The 22,400-nt window shown below is 42.7% G+C and overlaps 1 protein-coding gene across 2 annotated transcripts in view; it reads left to right on the top strand.

Moving 5' to 3' along the window:
* Positions 1-20,750, top strand: part of arhgef10la (Rho guanine nucleotide exchange factor (GEF) 10-like a) — a 141,533-nt gene extending 120,783 nt beyond the window's left edge. For both annotated transcript variants that reach the window (XM_069677824.1, XM_069677823.1), the window contains 3 exons: positions 5,314-5,485; positions 12,969-13,091; positions 14,856-20,750. In XM_069677824.1, coding sequence (XP_069533925.1) covers positions 5,314-5,485; positions 12,969-13,091; positions 14,856-15,406 — 846 coding nt within the window. In that variant the 3' untranslated portion in view covers positions 15,407-20,750. The remainder of the gene's footprint in view (positions 1-5,313; positions 5,486-12,968; positions 13,092-14,855) is intronic.
* Positions 20,751-22,400: the final 1,650 nt, after the last annotated feature.

The following is a 22,400-nucleotide window of genomic DNA, read 5'->3' as shown; positions in this document are numbered from 1 at the left end:
TACATGTATTTACATTTTAGTCTTTTAAAAGTTGTGAATAAGTAGAAGAAGCAGCTGAAAAGTCTGTGAGATCAACGCAGAGACAGCTGCTTACTGAGTCTGCCTCCAGATCCTCGTAATCAGGAGCGAGCTGAGATACGCGTGTCTCCTTTTATTCCTCCACCTCCTTTCCCTTTGCCCGGTCCTCCAGAGACACGGGCTTAATCAGCTGAATGGCCACGCAGTGCAGACACAGTTCTGGTTCACTGTATCTCCCACAGAGCTGCACAGGTCAGCACTGGTTACTTCTTTGCTAACCTTGTCTTTCTCACTAATGTGGACTCAAGAGGGCTGACTTCACAGGGGCTGTGGTGCATATCCAGGATCTGGAGAAGCAGTCTTTGGCACCTTTAACCAGAGATATGACTTGGAGCAAGGCTTGAGGGTTATGGACTCATATCCACTTTACTTCTTTCTGTTGCTTCCCCCTGCGGATGGTCGCCACTTTGTTGGATTTTCTGCACTGAATCGTTTATCCGGACTTCGCTGGACACTGTGGCCCGTCTTGTTTGACATCGATGATTCTTGCACCCAACTGCTTGATTTATTCTCAGTTTAAATCTTCACGGTCAATGCCTCCATGACACAGTATTATTTAAATATAACCTTTTCAGTCCGTTTTCGGTAAACACAGCTGTATATTTATTACGGGGGGAAGAAATCGCCTCAACAGAAACCAGGAGGATGATCGCCACTTAAAAATGTGTGTACTGTCAGCTTTGGAGTATTCGATTATGTACACTCCAGCCCAGCGGAGATACATAACATTACTGTGCTGACAAAACCACAACAATAGAATGGCGGCTGGGAAAGAGTAAGACAAATACGGCTGAAGAGATGAGAGGATTTAGAAGTCATTACATCCGTCCTAAGATGCAGATATCTTGTAAAAAGCGCACAAAGCCTCAGAAATATTCCCCTTACAGCTTTGAGTAGGATGTTTACAGACTGAAATAAAGTAAATGACTTAGTGTTCACAGTAACACCAGCAGCACTTTCATGGTAAAATAATAAATATGTATCCAAATATTTAACTCAAGACCAACAAATTACCTCCTTTGCCTGCCATATACTGCAAGACTTCGAAAAGACTTAGTCAAGGTATGTTGTGACGTCAAGACTACAACTAGACAGATTCCCTTGTGACTGCAGTAGTTTGTTGTCCTTGTTTGAGGCTGGGGTTAACATAACAAGCGAGCAGGTAGCAGCTAATGAAGCATGTCCTTCCTCCCGAACTCAAACTATCGACTCTTCACTGGAGCTAAACAGTAACACCGTTTCCTAACAGCCAGCGAGCATCATCAAACTGTCCATTCAGTTAGCGTGGAGGGAAAGCAGCCCTCGTTGGTGCAGGTGGATTGCACCTGCCTTGAGCCACCTGGATGTTTTCCTTCTACTCGGTTTGCTGCTTCCTTTTTAATGCTGGAGCGAGGGATGTTGACGTTTTCTAACTACAAGTTTCACACTAATATAAGACAGTTCGGACAAAGATTTCTGAGCACCTATAGACCGAACGACCGAGATGATGGAAGCCTCAACTCCAGCAAACTCTCAGGATGTACATGTACAAGCTCTCTTCAGCACTAGAGGACCCAGTTTAGAGTAAACTGTGGTCAACAGTGTTGTAATGCAGGAGGACACGGCTTTCTGACAGGTGAAAACGAGGGGAAAATGATGAATATTTTAAACTAAATTCTACATTCATCAGTTAAACCAATTTACATTCCCATCAAGCCAAGTGCATGGGATTAGTAGCAGCAGGAATCTTAGCACACAATGGGAATCGTAACAACTTAATTTGGGAGAAAATGACTTAAACTTCAACCAATAAAATTACATTTTATTTTGTAGATTGTCACACAGTAGGGGTTGATTTCAAAGCGAGGATAACGCAGTGCTTTGTTCGATTTTCACACAAATGTAATTGTTCGCAAACCTACCGACAATTGTGTTGTTCTCAGACACTTCTCACATTTGTTAGTGAGTTTCAAAGAGTCCAATGTCTGCATCATTTCAAGGCTTCAAAACGTCAGCACTTTGTAGAGGGCCGAGTCGCTCCCATGTAAGCAAACCTTAACAAAGTAGGACATGCATGGACATACAGGCTTTGATCAATACTGACTGGCAATGCCTTGTTCCTTCCTCGTCCCATTACTATTTCTTTTTCTTCCTGCTTTCTTCGATCACTCACACGTCCACTCCACTCCCTCGTCGGTAGCTCTGAGTGGAGATGCGGACTTAGTGCCCGGCAAAGGACAAAGACACCTTGTCACCTAGCGTAATGAAGGACTAATGAGCTGTTCAGACCAGCTGGAGTGTTTGTGGCTTCGGCTCTGATGTTATTTCCCACTGCTGGTGGACGACTTAAGGAGGAATGCTGCTGTTTGTGTGACACTGCCGAGTTGAGTGGAAAGGGCGCATTACTACTGTCAAGCTCCACTGACCACCTCATCTCCGTGAGCTACACTGGTTCCAGCAGGCTAATACCGGGTTGTTGGTTGGGGGCAACTGCTTTGGCTTGTACTTATCCTGTTTTTGACACAGTGTGACGGGTTTAAAATGTTTGGTCTACATCCACGATAAAGTATTTCTATTTCTCAGTGATGGATTAAGAGTTGATTCATTTGTGTTTTCTTGCAAATGTTAAAAAGTCCCCCTCTCTTGTAATGGATTACTGTCTATCTGAAAAACCAGTGAAGCACTGGTTAAACAGATTGCTGCTCTAGCACACTGACATACACTGGGGTGAATGACATCTGCAGCACTAAGGTGGATTTTTTTTCCCGGGTTTGGCTCCTTCAGCATCCTTGGAGTCAGAGTCCTGGTCAGAGCCTTTCTAAATAACCGTGTTGTCAAAGCGGCCTCCTTGCCCAGCTACACTGGGAGGCTGCCGAGTGTCGATCTGTTGTCTGCTCGCTTGACTCTGGTGCTCGTTTCCCGCGACCACTCCTCACAAGCATTCCCAGCTTGTTTATCAGGGCACTCTGTAAACCAAAGAGAGTTCATGCCGAGCAGCCAGAGGACACCTGATGGAAAACCACAAAATATTTCAACCACAAGAAATTCAGTTTCGCCACAATCAGTGAATATAGCTACAGAGTTTTGTTTGCAGAGTTTTTCAGCGAGGCCTGGAAGCAGAAAACTTCGATGGAGTTCATGAACTCTGAGCGAGATCCAATAGCACATCAGGTCAGGGCGGCTGAACAAACTCGGAGGACGATGTACGACTGGCTGCTTCTAATACAGCTTCTATTATTATTCAGTGTAAGCAACAGCTTGAGTTCTAAATTAAGTTATCTGTCAAAACATATTTAACAAACTGTGGACTTATCAATGTTTTTAAGAAATATATGAAGAACCATAAAAATGGCAAAATACCCCTGAGCGGGACTTTGTGTGATTTAAACACATATTCAAGCCACCTTTAAGATCCCTGTGAGTCTGTACGGGCTACATTAAGTTTCCAAGAATGCCCTCCAGGTGGTTTCGAACATATGGTAAGCAAGATGGCACCCAACAATAACAGCGTGTCAGCCATTGATTAGCTGGAAGTCCCTTTTAGAGCCACCGCGATGATAATGATTAATGTGATAATTATGCATCACATACCGACACAGTAGGGCTGTGCTTGTCTTTGCAAACTTGTCAACTCATTTGAATTGTAATGGGTGATTAAAGGTGAAATTTGCCTTTTTGTTTTTGGATATCTCATTTTGTTGATTGCTACACATGAGGAGAAAAAAAACAGAGATGCTTTGCCTATTCTTTCCCAGGCAGAGCATGCACCATGCTGAGGAGTCAATTAAAAGAGAAAACACATCAAAGTCTTCTTCCCTTTTCCCAATTTCAAACAAAAGAGGGCCCACTGGCAAGGGCACGTAAACAGGTGGTAATCCCTGTCCGCTGGTGCACTCGGTTTGAGGTAGGAGGGGGGGTTGCAGTCTCATCTTTACTCACTCTCTCTCACTCACTAATTGCCCAGCCTCATGCAACTCGTGCACCGACAGTGATATGAGTTCTAAGATGATGCCCAAAACAGCCCTTGTCACGCCTTGGACTGCAGGGGCTGCATGTGTCGCCATGATAAGGCTCATTGCATTTAGTTCAAGCTACTCATTAAGACTGTGCGCCTGGAACTCTCTTTTACTATTGTGCTCTTAAAAAAGATAGCAGCCAAGGGAATGATGCAAAAAATATGCCCCGTGTGTCACAGACTCTGTGAAATACAGAATTAGGAGAAACATTTAGACTTCATTAGTTGGAAAGCGAGTGTACAGCTGCAGCCGCATGTTAGATTCAGGACTGACCTCATCATGGTATAATCATGACACATATGTTAGTTTTATGTGAATGAACACTCATACATTGGCATGTTATCAAAATGTGTGTTAAATGGTAAAGTATATGCAGTTAGCGGTTGCTATTTTATTGTTTTGATACATTTAAATCAGGTCAAAGCATCAACTTACCTTCTCTCCTAAGTCTTTAAACTGTCTTTCTGTCTCTCTGTTCTTGTTTCTTGTGTTTGTGGATTTTGTAGTTCTAAAACTGGCCACAGTCATGTAAAATAGGTCAAGGAAAACACCTAAAGTAGTTGTGATGGTGCTGAACTTTATGAAGAAACACAGGCCAAAAGGAAAAAATGAAAAAATTACAAGCTGGCTGTAATAGTACAAAAAAAGTCCACATATAATACGGAGAGATGCCCCAAAAATGTCTGTCCTACGATCTTAACCATAACCCTAACAATGACTGGCATCTAGGATAACTACTGACCAGAAACAACCATAAAAGCATTTGTTAACTTTGTAAAGTAATTTATGTCTTCTGCAGGAAAATAATTATTCTAGAAATATTACAGTTAATTTGCATATTGTGTCAATGAACATGTGTAAGTAAAAAAAAGTCACCAACACCTAAAGTAGGAGGCATGGCAAACATGGACCCAAGAAACAGTCCCATGTAGTAAAAATCTAAAAGAAAAAATGAATAGGTATCATTGGTATTGCTGCTATTGGAACCCAATATTATTTTGAAGCACTTATTAAAACAGAAATGGAAATTCTCCAGGAAAACATTGATTGACAAGGTTTGAAAAATTGGACTGACAGAAAAAAGCACTTGTGAGATATGACAAACAGTAAACCTCAGAGGTCTGTTGGTTTAATAAAATTCCAGGCTAACCCGTAGTTGTCTTTAATTTTCCATCATGTAAATAATTTCTTGATGATTAAGATGATTGAATTTACTTCCCATGTATTTATTCATTCACAGAAGTTTGAGGTCCATCCGGACCCGATGGTCAGCGTCGCACACATGGCCTGTGCCGGTGGAGGCGTGTGGATGGCGTTCTCGGAGGGCTCCTCCATTCGTCTCTTTCACACTGAAACACTGGAGCTTCTGCAGGAGATCAACATCTCAACGCGCTCGACGCTGCTGAACACCGGTACACACTCATCACACATCACACCTGCTCCTCACCTCCATCCAGAGAGGTCAACCTTTCTCCTGCAGAGCGGCTGAAACACATCTCTTTCTCTGCTGTAACATTTAATTGTTTAGAAATTCTACCACAAAACTTTATTTTTATTTTCACTGGTCACTTGATTATAAAAGAGCAGTGAGAGGGCACTACTTTAACATTAATGATGCTCTCCTCCCCTAAATGATATTCTTGTCTTGTCCAAGTTGCTCCTGGAGTCTTGCCCTCCAGGGACTCACCTGAATAACTATCCATCTCAGGCCTTTTCAAAGCCATAATAAAGCCTTGGGGTTAGAGACAGGGATTAATAAAAAAGAAATAAAGTCATTGAGGAGCAGAAAAACCGCAGCCCTAAAGATTTTCATACCAAGGGTTCCCATAGAAACACACTCGTCTTTCTTTAAACATCCATGTTTCTGTCGTATCCTGCCAGTTTTAACCATTTTTCTCTACATGTACCTCCTCACTCTTCTCCGTTTGAGTTAATATTTTCTTTTCTTATCAGCCCACTCCCCCCCCTCACTCCCTGTCTGTAATTTAAAATCCTCTCACCCCCCCTTTTCCCTTCTCACTGCAGTGTGTTTAGGATGCCACAGATAGGCCATTACTTCCTGTGTGCCTACTCTTCATGATGGATGAAATATTTATCAGCCAGTGTGGGTGTTTGCCATTTTTTGTGGATGGTAAACAAATTAGATCGCAATGAAGCACACCTAAAACTGCCTGAGGCTGAAAACTACAGTACATCTGAGCTTGCACCACGCATGGTCGAGCCAGGAGATCATTCAGTTCATGTAAAGATGATTTTTAACTTCTGGAAATGCAGCAGGATTTTTCGTTGAGTCACACCAGACTGTGATTGATGCTTTAGAGCACGTCTCAGAGCTGTGGTAGCACTTCATCTCATCAGAAATTTAAAAAAGGAGTTTCTCTTGTGATTTCAGCAAAAAAAAGAAAGTAAGAAAGATTCCTTTTGTTGTTTCGGAGAGGAGATTTTAAGGTGAACAGACGGGCCGAGGAATCAGGGGGTAAAACCTGTGACCCAGAGGTCATTTTCACCCAGCGCCTGTGCTTCCCCCTTGAAATATGCAGCAGATTCGAGGGAGGGTGGCAGCCTGAAGGCTCGGCCCTGGGGGAAGCTGCTCCGTGAAAAGAAAAAGAGTTTTGCGGCTCATGTTTTCAGGATCCACGAAAAGAAGAGAATCTCCGACTTAGGTTGTGATTTGTCGAGCTCACAAGAGAAAAGAGGATCCCCCCTGACACCCTACCAGCACAGATAATGCACATGAAATGCTGATAGTTCCTCTCTATCAATGGGTCTCTGCTCGCCTAGGTTTCTCCTTGACTTATGCCAGGACATGCAGTAATGATATACCCCCTAATCCTCTCCCCTTAATGTGATTTATACTCATCAGGGAATTCCAGCAGCAGTAAACAACAGAGAAGTTTCTGAGGCAGAGGAAACTGCTGATCTCTTCTCGACTAATGCCTTTAATAGTTCTATCCTTAGGGTGAAAAATAATATTCTAAAATAAAGTCCTTGGTGACATATCACAGGGAACATTTATCTTCAGAGACATCTGCTTTTTTAAGGCAAATACCGGCTCCCATGATAAACCCACTACACACTGCAGAGTCAGTGCATCGCTGCAAAAACTGGAAGAAACTGCGAGATAGCTGGAGGTTAAGCTATACCTCCTTAATCTCAAGTGCTTTTGTCATTATCGCGCTTTATCGCTGTTCTTAAAGACAATGCCTGGCGCCCACTTCCCCCCAACCAACTCCAGATTTCGTGGTAACCCTACAGTGGGTGTTCATGAGTGTCACACTCTCACTTAAGCTCTCTAACCAAAGTACAAATACACTCTGAGGCGATGTGAGCAGGTGGCCGAGAGTTTGAGATAAAGGGCGATTTTGCTGGAGCCTGTTACCCTCCAAAGCAGCGACCTCCAGGGCGGAGAAATGCCGCCAATGTGGATGTGCCAAAAACTGCAGTTCCTTGACTGGCCACTTGAGGCTGGCTCCAAAAGCGAGTCAATCCCCGTTTGGCCCCATATTAAAATGCTCCTCCTTACAGCAGACGAACAATATGTTTATTTTACTTACAGACCTTCCAAGAAGTCTGTGCTCTGTTTCTTCAGTGAATGAAAACCTAGTGTTAAATTATTTATGTAGCACTAATAAGCAGGTATCTGTGTCTGCACTCACTACACCTGGCCTGTTAGCTGTTATGTGTGGCAGCCATTCAGGGGCAGATACAGACTTTTTTGACTCGGGTGGCCCAACTGGGGAACTGACTTCTGCAGGGGTGGCATGAAGTATGTGTCCACACACACATGCAAATGATAAGCATTTAATTAACCCTTCCTTCTAAGCTTATTCTTTAAGGACTCAAACAGAAGAGGTATGGCCAGAGTAACAATTTAAAGCACTAAAGGAAATGTACCACATTGAAATGGAAAGAAAGCTACTCCCAGTCTGTCGCAACACAGCCCAAATAGTTGATTTTAACACGAGTCCACCTCTGAAAAGGCAAATAGCCAATCATAGTTTGGATGGCCCTGGCCACCCCTCTGGATCCGCTACCGCAGCCATTGCATTGGAGTCAAGATTGTTGTTGGCTTTTCCTTGCAGAGAAGTCGGCGGGCGGTAGTGATGAAGTTACCTGGTTAGAGTTGTTCATCCACTGCTCGCTCTCCCGACACAGATTTGGACGAGCAACGGGCAAGTTTTCCACGTGCCTGGAGCTCTTTTAGCTTCATGGCTCTGATGTATGAATACATCCAGTCATAAACCCCCACAAACAGAATATCATTCTTTGTGGAATGCGACGGTTAGCTAGCTTATTCACCAGCTGATGAATTAGCCGAGGGCGCAGACTGAATAACTTTGCAGAGCCCTCGCTTCTGTCCAGTGTAACCCCCTGGTCCAAATATGGTCACCTTGGCTCCAGAAAACCAGCACGCCGCAGGCCACAATGCTTAAAAAAAGGCAGTCAACAAACCAACTGGTGACGTCACTGTGTCTACATCCAGTTTTTTATCCAGTCTAAGCACCCTCCGAGCTCTCCACCTTAAGGCCCCTGCCTGTGTTTGCTGACTGTCCTCCTCTGCTCTGCCTCCACTTCCTCTGCTACTCACAGCATCGGCTTCCTACTCGGGATGATTCATTCCTGCACAGTGACATGAATTAATTAATGACACCGTCGGGCCACTCATGCAAATCATCATAATCTGAGCATCACACTAAACAAACATGTAAATTCACTACACATGTAAATCAGCGTTCTCTCAGATGTGATCAGATGAGGGCTGGTGTAATTCAATTATGGTTGCCATGGATATAATGGGAAATGCTTCTATAGATAAACTAGGCCACATTGGGAGCCAGGAGCTGAGGGACCACAGAAGGAATGCAAAAATAAATCCACAACAAACACTGTATTCTTCACCGCTTTTGTTAAGTGGAAACAAAGCATGTGCATGTATAATACTCCTACAATTATCTTCTCCCTGTCACTAATGCTGTGCTGCAAAAAGAGTCCTGCAAGGCGAACTGCACAACAGATTCTGTATTTTTCCTCATAAATCATGCATCATGTTGTAGCACAGGATTTAAAAAGTCGATTTCGTCCTGAAAATTGGGCCTTAAGTGGACCCCAAGAATTATCAACGAGGTCGGGAAGGGAATGGAAAGTCAGTCTGAATCACATCATTTGTAAATTTAACAGCAGCTTGCTTAATATAATCACTTCTATTAGCTGTGGACAGGACGAAACAAACCATAAAGGCATGAACGCATCATTGCCTATGTTTGCATTTGACTTATACGAGCGAAGCACAGCCCACCTGAAGGATCCAAAGAGCACCTGTAAGTGATTCCAAAGACCCAGCAGCGCTTCTACTCCGTTGTCTTCTTTCGAATGATAAGTCAGTGCTGAAATTCTTTCCAATTACGGACATCCAATCCTGTCCTAATTTACAGACACACAGGGTACCATTTAGGGTCAGTTTGGGACCTACCAGGCTCTCTACTAATGTTAACCTATCTGTGGCAATACAAGACGCTCTGATCAACCGCCCTGAGCGAGTTAATAGAAACACAGATGCAGTTTATTTTGGATTGCAGTCAGAGGCAATAGACGTGCCAAATAATGCTGGACTTTCACCCTGGACACTAGGGCTGAAGCCTCGAGTGAAATCAATCGTCAAAGATGCGTTATTAATTTAAGCTACTACAAGATGTCTCTCCTAAGTGTAAGTGAGTAGTTTTAGGGCCAAAACAGACGTATACAGACGCAGAAGTCCTCGCCTCTTATCTGGTTCAACTCCAATCCTCAGCCATTTGCTGCATGTCAACCCCGCTCTCTCTTCCCCATATTTCCTGTCTCTCTTAAGCTGTCCTGTCAAAAAAGGCAAAGGCCAAAAAAGATTAGCAAAGAAGAAAACACATCATGTCTTGTGTGTCTGGATCAATGTTCTTTTCATAACAAAAATGATGGAGGAAAATGTTCGTCAACCATCTTTTTTCCATGATTAAACGAGACGTTTAAAATAGATTGTTCATAATCAAAACTCTGACGACACGAATGTTTTGTTTTCGTTAACGATACGGGACTCAAATGTAAGTGGTGGGCTGTCAGACTTTTAAAATATATTAAAATAATATAATCATAATGATATAATATAATCATATTTTAAAGCCTCAAGCACCAGTTAGAGATAACAGGCATCACGAAGGTGGTTATGAACTTCCTCTGTTAACTCAGGCTTTCTGCTTCAGGCTCTGTGCACGCTCACAGAAAAAGGGGCGCTTTCTGTGTCATTTGACGCTTCTTCTGCACAGTTTATTTATTTATGGTTTATTAGATAGGGACAGATACAATCTACATAGACAAACTGAAAACAGCCATCCAATGCAAGTATCCTAGTGATTATAGCGTCTGCTAGTTTAACACATGTCGCTAGATGGGCTTTTAGGAAACTGAGAGGTTAGTAATATAAAATACATTAAATACAACAAGATACAATTAAGCACACATAACATTACATTTAAAAGCTAGACATGAGTGCAGGTTTGTTGTTGAATAAAGCAGGATTTGGAGCTCTTTTAAAAGTGGAGAAGCAAATTTCAAGTGATCAGGTAGCAAGACTTTGTTCCTTTCAGATGTTTTGCAGAATGGCTCCTTATTACTGCTACTTAAAGCTGCCCTGATGGATCTGCTAAAACTCTTTTCACAGAGAAGCTTAAGAGCAAGTCCATTTAAACATTGAAACACAAGCTTTACGTAATGGAATCAATAACGTTTGCAAAACTGTATTTTCTTAAAATACGGCAATGGTGGTACCTTAGTGGTTTTTTGTTCAATATTTTCAAGGCCTGATTATAAAGACATTCTAGATTTAATTACAGACTGGTTGGCCTGAGACCAGGCAGCCAAACCATCGGACAGATGTGAGAATATCATTGGATTTAGAAACAGCATGGCACAGTCTGATGTCAAGCAATGTCTTATTATCTTACAAGAGGTAAGGTTAGCCTTCATTGTTGTACAAATCTTTTTAGCATGACGAGAATCTTAAATACTCCCTAAATACGTCATCTCTGGTACTCTTTCAATGAGCTCACCTTTAATTTTGATATTCAAGGGTTCTGTTGCAGGTAGATTTTTGATGGAAAAACATATAGACTTTTACAGATAGACAAAAAGGAGCAGTCATGGACTGTCTGCTTCAGTCAGACTGTAAAATTGAGAAGCGAAAGTTAGGGACCAAGCATGAAAACGTAATCCAGTGTCCTGAGACGCAGTGTGTCCCCATCCTTCTTTTACTGTATGAAGGATCTGCTGACATTTAAGGTGATCATTTTACCTGAAGCAAGAGAGAAAAGGTTTTGACTGAAACTAATGACTAAAATGTGACGTTTTGTTGCTAAAACTCAAATGTTTTGAGTTGTCGTCGACTTAAACTGGACAAAAAATATAAAGGGTAAAATTGAATAAACTAATCAGCATTTTCATCTAAAGACTGATAGCTGCTAAAATGAACACTGGTCTGGATGCAACACTGTGGCAAAGCGCTGTGACGGAGAGAGCCTATTGGACAACTTATATTGTAGCAGACTGGTTAACTTGGAGTTGGTTGAGAGGCTGGTGCGTGTCACGCAGACCCTTGAGGGTGCTTTGTGCGTCTGACTGACACGCAGGCGTCAGTGACAAAGCGTTACTGACGTATCTGACAACTGGGGAATGACAACGTGTTGAGCAGCTAATACGGATGTCTGAAAGATGAGTCAGAAAATGACAATGTGCGAGTAGAGTGAGTAAAGAGCCCTCTCCGAAATTTTTACTGTACTTTAAAATTAAAACTTTACTTCTGTAGACAGAAAAGGTCGGGAAGATTTCTATCAAGCACCGACTGTACCTGGTCAGTCGGGTTGTAAAAAACACCTGTATGGTGTGAACCTCGGGCACACAGGGCCTCACTTATTTGGGAGGATTATGATGTCTGTATTTGAAGTATCTTTCGGGTGTTCATGTTATCAATAAAAGATAACGTCCTGCGTATCAGTTTTGCCTGGTAGAGAAGGAGGTGAAAACTTTGAAGCTCAATATTTGAAAAGCACTCAGATCTCAAACATGCAATGCCCAGTTCACAGAATCCTTCTTACATTCAGCTTCCATGAGACTTTTCTTTCAACTGTGTCGGTAGCAAGCAGATAAATCCTATTCTTCATAATATTATGTAACCCGGAGCCCGAGGTGGCTGCGCGGTGCATGTGTTCAGCTTGTCATATACAGACTTATCTCAGAGCTTACGCTTCAGCTCAAGCTAACGCCGATACCCAACAATAAAGGTGTTTTTGTGTTTTGGAAGAACTTTTAATCACAATAAAATCAATGAAAGTTAATAATTCTCTCTCTTTAAAACCCTCGAAGCCTTTGGTCAACAGTTTATGTATTATTCCTAAACACACACAGACCGATCACAAGGTTTAAACCTCACCCTGGGCTATCGCTGATAACAAAGTATGAAATAGTTTTCTGTCAAAAAAAGAACATTATGTAATATTAAAATCAAAAGAAGGTTATATTTCTCTCCCTGAAAGACCTTCTGTAAACGTTGTTGCATTCAGTCAATAGTTAGCTGGGTATTGTTTAAGGCCCCTGATCAGTCTGTTTAAAGAACACAAAACTATCACTGAAAAACAACTTTTATGATACGTTATTCATCAGTTAATGAAGCGTTTTGTCAGAACTGTTGGTAATGATACAATCAATAGAAGTTCATAAATCACTCTATTCTAAAAAGTTGATCTATTTTGTGCTTATGAATTATTTTCTCTATAATTAAGTCTGTTGTCGTTTGGAGCTTTCCATTATTCTATAACAAAAGCCGTGTGAAGAATTATTGAGTTAAATTTTCCCTGACTGTTTTCTGTGTTGCAGGTCAGAAGAGCGTACGAGTGACGAGCCTTCTCATCTGCCAGGGGCTGCTGTGGGTGGGCACCGCCCAGGGCTTAATTATCACCCTTCCAGTTCCTAAACTGGAGGGCATCCCCAAAATAACAGGTATGGATCCGAGGGGGCGGCTGAACAGCCTCTTCAGAGGTCAAAAGAAAAGCGAAGTAGTTCTTTTTTTTTTTCTGATAGAAAATCACTCTGCTCGGCCCATTATTGAGGTCACACTTCACATTTTTCTTGCCGCTCTGGGAATCAGTGCAAATATTGCCAGGCAGGCGACACACAAATCATACTGTATATGAATTCTTCTGGGGTAATTTAAAAAGTGCCTGGCAGCGTTTTGTTGATAATGCAGAGTGAATGAGGTTCTTAGTTTCCCACTTGCACAAACCGCACTTCCTGACTGTCTTATTCCAAGCAGGTTTATTGAATTGTAAGTAAATAGAGAACAAACCATGGCTACCATTATTACTGTCACAGCATTAGAACTACATATACTGGCTGGACACAGGCAGAGGGGAGAAGTACTTTCTCACTGCACAGATGCTCAGAAGATTGAACAGTTATGTGTTTTTTAGTATTGTTGTCTCTGACACCATCACACATATCTCTTCTTTCTGGTCCTTACATTTTCAAAGCAGGCTTTAAAGATATCATCTCAAAGATTTTAATTTAAATTAATGTCTGTTAGGTCACCATCTATCGCCGAGTGAGGTAACACAATGGTGATTGAGCCTATGGCCCTCTGATGAAAGCCTTTGCATTTGCAGAATTACAGACTGGGTGTCTGTGGCGACATTCGCTGCGCCCAGTTAGTGACGTGTTTTCCATCAGCCAGCAGTGGTTGGTCTGCCAGAGAGGGTAGGCGGAGCTAAGCGGCTGCTTTTCCGGTCTCTGCAAGTGTTACGAGTAAACAGTAATCTACTATGGCTGAACAAAGATGGATGACTACAGATACAACTTCAAAAATAAGTGAAAATCCAAAGAAAAAGAAACAAACTCGACGCTCAGATGAAGCAAACAGTCTAAAACAGGAAAGTGACCGTCAGTGAGGAAGGAAGAGTTACAACCACTACAACCAGAGCCAAACATGGACGTCACACATGCAACACTGTCTGGATATCTGGGAAGTGTGCTTCGGCAATTACCGTTTATCGCCTGAAGGTGCCGCCAAAGAGAACGAAACTGAAATCTCCGCGATCATATCTTTAAACTTAAGCTTTAATGCATTTTGGTTGAACTATTGATTATTTGTATTTATCAACATTAATCACTTCCTTCCCAACATTAAGAAGTTTTGCCCTTAATGGATCGGATAATAACACATAGGAAAGACACTCCTTTGGATGTCCATCAGTGCGTATCACGCACCAAAGATTTATCACGTAGTAAGACGAAAAACACAAGAGAGGGAAACTGGACCAGGTAGAATGTGCTGTCTGTGTGCGACAGGGAGAAGTTGTAGCAACATGGATGAAAGTGAAGCAGACAACATTGTCAGTGATGTCAGAGCAGCACGATGTTCCCCATCCCACTGATGTTTGAGAGGTCTGGTTTAAAGAAAGGATGTGTTAACTTTAATAGTCTCCCAGATATGACGTGAGGCTCTGTTAGCTTTGCAAAAAACAGAAGAAATGTCCGTAAAAGGGCTGCTTTTATTTTTAGACTTTTTCACTTTGACGTCAGTAAAAAAGTTAAATCAGTACTTCTTAAACAAGTATCTGTTCTTCTACTTTTGAAAAGAACATGTGTAACTTTACGTATGGATACGGTCATTTTAGTTCTCAAAATTAAATTTGCAGCTGGTACAATAATGTGTCCTCTGCTTGAACACTAAAGGAGCTGTATTTATTCTCTGTCTGCCTCCTACAGGGAAAGGAATGGTCTCTCTGAACGCCCACTATGGCCCTGTCGACTTCCTGGTAGCCACCACCAGCTCTCTGTCCCCCGACCTCCTGAAGAGGGACTCTGTCGGCGACGCCCCGGACTCCGCCTGCGGAGGCGAGGACCGCAGCGACACCTCCTCCCAGGAATCCCTGCAGCAGTCCGGCTCCTACCAAGGCGAGGGCAGAGGCAAAGGCCGCGGCGTTCTGCTGCAGTACAAGCTGCGCTCCACGTCAGGACTTCCAGGACGGCCGTTAACGGCGCTGGGCGACGAGGCCTCTGACTCCTCCCTGGAGTCCTTGGAGCACAGCGTGGAGGACGGATCTATCTACGAGCTGAGTGACGACCCAGAAACGTGGGTTCGAGGACGTCCTTGTGAGAGGGACGGGGGACGCAGGGATAGAGTGATCTCTGCGGCGGTTATCTCTGGAGGCAAGGGCTTCCGTAGACTTAAGGAAGGAGCAGCCGCGGGTATTCGGACAAGCGGGGAGGGTTTTGAGAATATTCTTATGGTATGGCAGCTCCCACTGACAGTGTGATATGGGTGATATATGGCAAGGTGGTGTGTATTTATATTCGACTGGCCAGCTTAGCCTTGACTCACTTGTTCCATAAATTCAGGGGATTTGAATGCATGATGAGAAGGTGTTGCCGCTGTTACAGGGCCTGACATGGTGTGATTTAGCCTGTGGAATAAGGCAGCAGAGGCATACTGTTTACTCGAGGTACTGTCAGCCCATAGGAGGCTTTCAATGTTCAGGACCGTGCGTCATCATCTCCCCAGCAGCAGCGGAGGCCGACACAGATTAGTCCTGTGTGATTGTTTTGATCTGGTTCCTCGTCCTGCCTAAGTTAAGATTGATATGCCTCAATTTAACCTCATCATGGCCGCGATAATGTGGTCCGCCACATTTATTTTGTTCGATGAACTTGTGTGTGAGCAGCCGTGACAGCCCGGCTTTGAGAGCAGCCTTTTGTTGAATGTGCCACGCTCTGCAGAGTTAGAGATGGACATCTTTTATCTGATCCTGAGGGAGAGATCCCATCTGTTTCAGGCTGAAAGCTGGGGACTTCCACTGCATCACAAAGCACATTAGCATCACTTTATTAGCTTTGCCAGCCTGTCTCTCATCCCTTACAATGTGAATGTACGATTTCTTCTATTGTGTCTCAAAATTGAATCTGTGCTCTCTTAAAAAAAAAAAGAAAGAATTTCATTTTTCCTGTTTTGTTGCGGCCGTTGCAAACATGATTTGCTGGTACGAGAACGAGTCGCTTCCAAGATGCTTCCCATGCCTTTGTTTAGGGGGGTCATGCAAGGACACACGGACTGCAGAACGGCTTTAATAACAAATTGATTTTAAAACAAACTTTATGAGGGTCAAAGATGTTATTGCTCGTCACTACAAAATCCATATTTGCGCTGTAAAAAATCCTGTAATTATCCCAGATTTATTTGAGGAAAACAAAGCTTTCTTTCTTATCTCGCCCTTGTTCTGTAAATGCCAGAAATCTGTTTCATTATTCACTGTCATCTATCAGCGGGATGAAACAAGAGCGCGCGCCGGGTTGTTAATGCAGAGCTCACATTAGCTGGAAACCCCAGTTACACATCAAAAGCAACGCTCGATAAACGGATGATGAAATCGAAGCTCTGCAGCCGTCCAAACTGCTGCCAGCTGGGTTTCAAAGCAAACTACCTGAGAGACCGATGAGCATGTTTACATTCATGTTCATTAGCAGTAAACACAACAACATCCTGATTCAAACATAGCTTTAGACTGCATTACAACTAACAGTCGCTGATGTTTGTTATTAAGGACACTGATGCATGTGAGCCCTCCTCTCCCATCCATTCTTCTTTTCCTCTTGTTTTCATGCTCACATTTTGGGAATATTGGAGTTTAATGCCGACATTAATATTTCATGATCAAGATGTGAATTTGCAAGTAAACAACCAGACACCCCTGTCAAGTGGAAACCTCACAACTCCATATTTAGAGGTTATAATGTCTTCAGATTAGGGCTGCACAATATATCAACATGTTATCGTACCGTACTGGTCCGAATATAAGACGGGGTGTTTTTTCACTTGACATCAATCTGAAAAAGTGGGATCGTCTTATATTCGGGGTCTTTCAAAGGCTAATATACGTTCACAACAGCAGACGACGCCGCTTATCTGTGAAGCGAGTTTACCCCTCATGACTGAGGCCAGCCGTCACTCACAACGACAGAGCCAGGAGGATGAAAGATGGAGAGACGCGGTGATCGTCCGGAACAAATGGCTTAAAAGTCGGACAAGTTAACCGACAACTGAGGCGGAGTAAAGGTGCCAACTTAAAAATAATTGTCCGAAAATGGAGAGCCCAAAAAGATCAGGGGATAGTCGTAGCGTCACGTAGCCCCGCAGCTAGCCGTGAAGCTCCATGCCCCATCCTCCTGTGCTCTCAGCAGGCTTAGCCCGGCTCGCTGTACCTTGGTTAAGCTCCTGGGGTTCCCTCAGGACCAGGTCTACCTTCCCCGGCCGAAAAAAAACACTGCATCGGGCCGCCGAACTGCCACGTCTTGAAAATGCTGACAGTCTTACCTAACAGAGAAAATCGTACCATGGTCCTCAAAGCCGCCGCTTCCAAGAGATCAACAGCAGAGTGTGTGACGGCCCGGACACACTGCACTCAACCAATTCCCCTACACTCGCGTCCTCCCAGCATCGCTGGTCACTGATTGGAGTGAATGGAGGAGACTTTTCAGTCAAACCAACACCTCAGGAGGTTTATTTACTGAGTGGTATACCACCGTTTTCTTACAATGAATGATTATGACATAAGGGAGAAAAGCTGTTAAAAAGTGGCGCCACTTGCCTGGTCCGCGTCGATAGGTATCCCAGCATGCTTTGAGCAGCGAATCGGTCGCTTACAACACACAATGAATGGGTTAGTGAGTTCGCGTACAGTGTGTCCACACCGTGAGTGTGTTACTGAAAAACAGAACGAAGGTCTGCCTGTTACCTGAGCTGTCATCCAGCTGTTTCAGGACTGCTCTATAAATAGACCTCACTTCGATGGTTAATGATTTATTGACATTTTTTAAAGGCAATTTAAATGTGACAATTTAATCTTAAAGATATAGAAAACATGATTTTATTTAAAAGGTAACATAAAATTGTTTTCTATTCAAAAACAAATGTGATCTTCAAACAGTTTTGGTCTTCAAAGGGGGCGTCGTCTTATATTCAGACCATTACGGTAATTGCTATATTCAAATCTCAAAAGGTGCAATTTTTGGAGCAATAAAAGTTAAATCTGTGAAAGAACATCTTTATAATAAAGTAGTGTGGTGCTGCGGAGACGCCTTGGGCTGCGAATCTCATTTGTTTTGTGCAGAACTTCCTAAAATTTCACATCTTCATGACTTTTTGAGTGAAAATAAAAATGGTGAAGTAAACATGCTCATTCTCACTGTTCATATCACAATCTTAATATCTGTCTTAATATTTTTTTTTTCATATCATGCCGCCCTTCTTCAGGTAATTGAAAGATTACATGGTACCTCTTGAACCTGATCACCTTCCAAATCCATTTTAATGATATAAAAGCACATTGTCATGCCGCTGTGTACGAGCTGTTCTGTTCTTTCACTTGTAAAATAAGAGTTTTTGTAATTACAGTGATTAACAGTAGTAAGCTGAGTCGGAGCTGGAATGCTAAGCTCTCAGTGGTACTGTGTGTAATATCGTCAAGTGTTTGCTTCAGAACTTCTTAGTGCAAAGTTAATTCAATTAGCATTGGCAGCTTTATAAAAATGGTGTATTGACATTGGCGACTATCATCTGTCTTTTCTGACGAAACGGAAAAGCATTTCTCCCCGTGCTGGCTCAGTCGTCGGAGGCCACACAAGCACCCGGCTCTGCGCACAGCTTCGTGCGTTTTCAATAAAGAGAGCGATGCTGAAGGTTACTGTATATCATTTCTCTCCACTCCTCTTATGCTTAGCCCTCCCACCACACACGGATTCTCATCTTATCCCTTCATCACACACGAAGCAGTTCGTGTTTGTTCATGTTTGGTATTTCCCTGAGGCACATTCATGTTTATTTTCCCCTTTTTCTCCTCCTGAATCTCAAAAGCTTTTAAACATCCTCCCGTCCGTCAGAATCATTGAAGAAAAAAAAAAAGAGAAAGAAACGGGATGATGTAAACTGTCCTCCGATTCTGTCATCTCGATGTAAATCTCAGTGTCATGTAAGACGTGTATACTCTAATTCATGTGAGAGTCAATGCTGCTGGATGCACACACCCTAATGGTCACTATAGAGGTTGTTCATTCAACTCTAACCGGACCCGTGTGTGTGTGTGCGTGTGTGTGTGTGTGTTCCTGCTTGAGTATCCTGATGAAATAAACATGATTCCTTTAAGATGCCATCGATGAGGCATGTTGAACTGTTTCCCTAACGTATCTGCTAACAACTGAGATTTAATCTCTGAAGTATGTCGACCTTTGATGGATATTGACTCCTACATTTCATTCGCTTACACATCATGTGTACAGGTATTATTACATGCACTGAATATTAATACTCCTGAATAAACGTACTGTACTACTAATTAGAACTGTTATTGTGCTAATTAAACCGTTACTCCCTTTTGTAAAGAGGACTCTGAAACAGTGTTGGTGTTTGAAATGAGACTGTGTACGGCAAAGCTTGTGCATTTTATTTTCCTGTGGTGTTATGGGATAAGTTGGACAACAAGTAACTGCTGAGATCTGGGAACTTGTCCCAAGTCGTGACATACGGCAGCTTGGTCAGTGGAAAAATATGAGGCTTGTGTAATTTCTGGAGCTATGTTAGTAATGTATATAAGGTAGGAACATTGAAATTATTTCATCTCAAACCCTCTTTTTTATGATCCTAACCAAGTTGTTTTTGCACATTTGCCAGGTGTTTAATTTTAAAATGTTTAATGGGCCTTTATTTTGAAAGTCTAACTGGATGTTGCATGTTTATTGTTGCTAACTTTACTGCATGCCCTGCACGCAAGGGTAACTAGATACCCTAAGGCCTCTGACCAAGCTGCCATATGTGAGTTTTTTGGGGTGACGATGTGTTAAACAGGATGACATTACTGAAAGAAGTCTTTGATCATGCAGGTTTTGAACAACATGAGACAATATTTGGAAGAAAAAACAGGCAAACACTGAATTTTTTCACTCCTGTGATCATCTGACTGCTCCTTTCTTGAATGCCAGATCTTGTTGTTTCTGTTCCCACATCCCAGAAATTACTTTTGGAAGGTAAAAAGGCACAATAACTGGTTAGAATGAAGGCCTAACATATATAACTGAAGTTACAAAGTTAAAGGGGACCTATTATGCTGATTCCAATTCTATATATTTATATGCTTGGATTCTACTAGAGTGCATTTGCATGATTCATTGCAAAAAAAAATCCTTATTTAACTGACACCGGCCTTTCTTGCAGCCCCTCATTGAGCATCTGTTTGAAATAAGCAGAATAAGCTCCTGTCTCTTTAAGGCCCGCCTCCCTTAAAGTCAGCTGTCTTCTGATTTGCCCGCTCAGCTAGTTAAAAAAGTGGGAAAAAGCTGTTCAAATCTCTCAGAGGCCTGAGCTACTTTTACAGACATTTCCCAGCTTATTTGAAACTTCTGCCGAGTTGAGTATAAACATCCGACTCTGTCACATTGTTTGCATCGTAGGAAGCCTAACGGGTCCCCTTTAAGTAAAATACCTTTTATCCTAAAGTATTACTCTTGCCTATATGCCACAAGGCCGTCACAGTGCTCAGTTTGGTACTTAAATGTTAGATGTCTAAACAATGTTCAAACAAGTTTGCGATGAATTAAAAACATCTTTAAACATGACTTTGAGCTTCTTTTGTGACTGATGTAGATTGACGATGAAGGCGGTTGATGTTATAGGGGTACAGGGGTTTAGGTTTTAGAGCAACACTGTAATTCACTGCAGCATTATCATGCTAAATATGCTCCACTCGCGCTACTTCTCTACTACTATGACTCAGCAACAGAACCTCCTGTCTTTGATGTTTCATTCGGATTATATCCTCACTTTTTTGCTGTCTGGTTATTCAAATAAGCTTATCCCTACATCTGCTGGAAGCCAGTGCTTAAAATACATGGATCTTTTTGTTGAGTAAAAATAAGGATAGTGGTGGAGCATCGCCTTTGATAAAGAGCAGCTGCTTCCCTTAACTTGGCTGTGAAGATATTCCCTCACGGGGTTACGTGTCAGTCAGACTGACGTCTCGCTGTGTCGGTCTGAATGGGAGACGACCGTATCAGCAGAGTGCAGAGCGTTAATGTAATGCACAGCAGACTGTAGGACAGGTAGACTCTGGCTGCCTTTCACATCATTTGCATAAAGTCGTATCCTGATGCCATGACTGAGCAAAGAGAACCAGGTCGCTGCTGTACTCCTGCTGCTGCTTTCGATACATACAGTATGGTTATTGACTCATACATGTAAGTGATTTCACTGACGATGAGGTGCTTATTGATAAAACCTGTAACTTCAGGTCATCAATATCATTCTTTGTTCAGTTAAAGACACATTGCTGATGATATCTGTGAATGTTCCCGGTGCTGATGATGCGACAGATGGGTGGGAGATGGGGGGCCGTCACATCGAGGACTGTAGCCTCTTTAACTGGTACGCTCAATCCAACCACCGAGCCAAACCAGCGGCCCTTAATTACAACTTCTAATGTCTCAATATGTTCACTCTTGTTTTGCTGCTTTGTTCATTTATTTGTCATGTCTGAAGCTTTACTTCCTTCCATCATGTGTTTTCCCGCCTGTGCGATTGGCTGCATACTGCGTTCGGCGTATAGAGCTGTTCAAATTGACTTTGCAGGGTGCTACGCCAGGCGCCAGTTTCCGCTTTTGGAAAGTGGACTTAAACACTAACCCGGCAAAAGCAAACTGCTGTTTCTTTAGTTATAGCGCCCCCTTCTGCTCTTCGGGAATGCTGCTGCCTCAAACAAGGCCATCGTGTGTCCCTGCCGTGATTGTTCTCACCTGTGCCTGATTAGCTTCACCTTCTCAGTGCATTTGGTCTTTGTGCTCCCTTTTTCCATTCCGGTTTGTCTTTATACCCCGTATCAGTCTTTTCCTCAAGGGTTTCCTACGTTTTCAAGGCTATGCCTGGCTTTGGATTTTTTCCTGCTCCCATTCGGACTACATCGCTGAATGTAAAGGCCAGTTCAGATCAATGATTCGCTATCCCTTGACATCTGATCGTAAACGTTCTATAACTGGGCCGTTCCCATCAAAGCAACGGAACGCACACAGACGCAGCTGACCGTCTCCATAGCAACGACGCACTGACATACCCCGCTACTTCTGTGTTAATACTACAACGTTAGTTAATACTATATAACGTTAATATTAGGCCCAGGTTACATGAATTATCTAGCTGGATTTCTGTTCTTGTTATAAAAAGAAGTGGATGACAGTGACATGCTCGCAATGTTAGCCGTAACACTGATTAATACG

Source organism: Semicossyphus pulcher, unplaced genomic scaffold (genome assembly GCF_022749685.1).
Source record: "Semicossyphus pulcher isolate SPU_LCO1_2020_fin unplaced genomic scaffold, fSemPul1.0.p SCAF_3, whole genome shotgun sequence".
Taxonomy (NCBI): domain Eukaryota; kingdom Metazoa; phylum Chordata; class Actinopteri; order Labriformes; family Labridae; genus Semicossyphus; species Semicossyphus pulcher.
The sequence above is the reverse complement of the archived record's forward strand: the minus strand, read 5'-3'. Positions and strand labels throughout refer to the sequence as shown.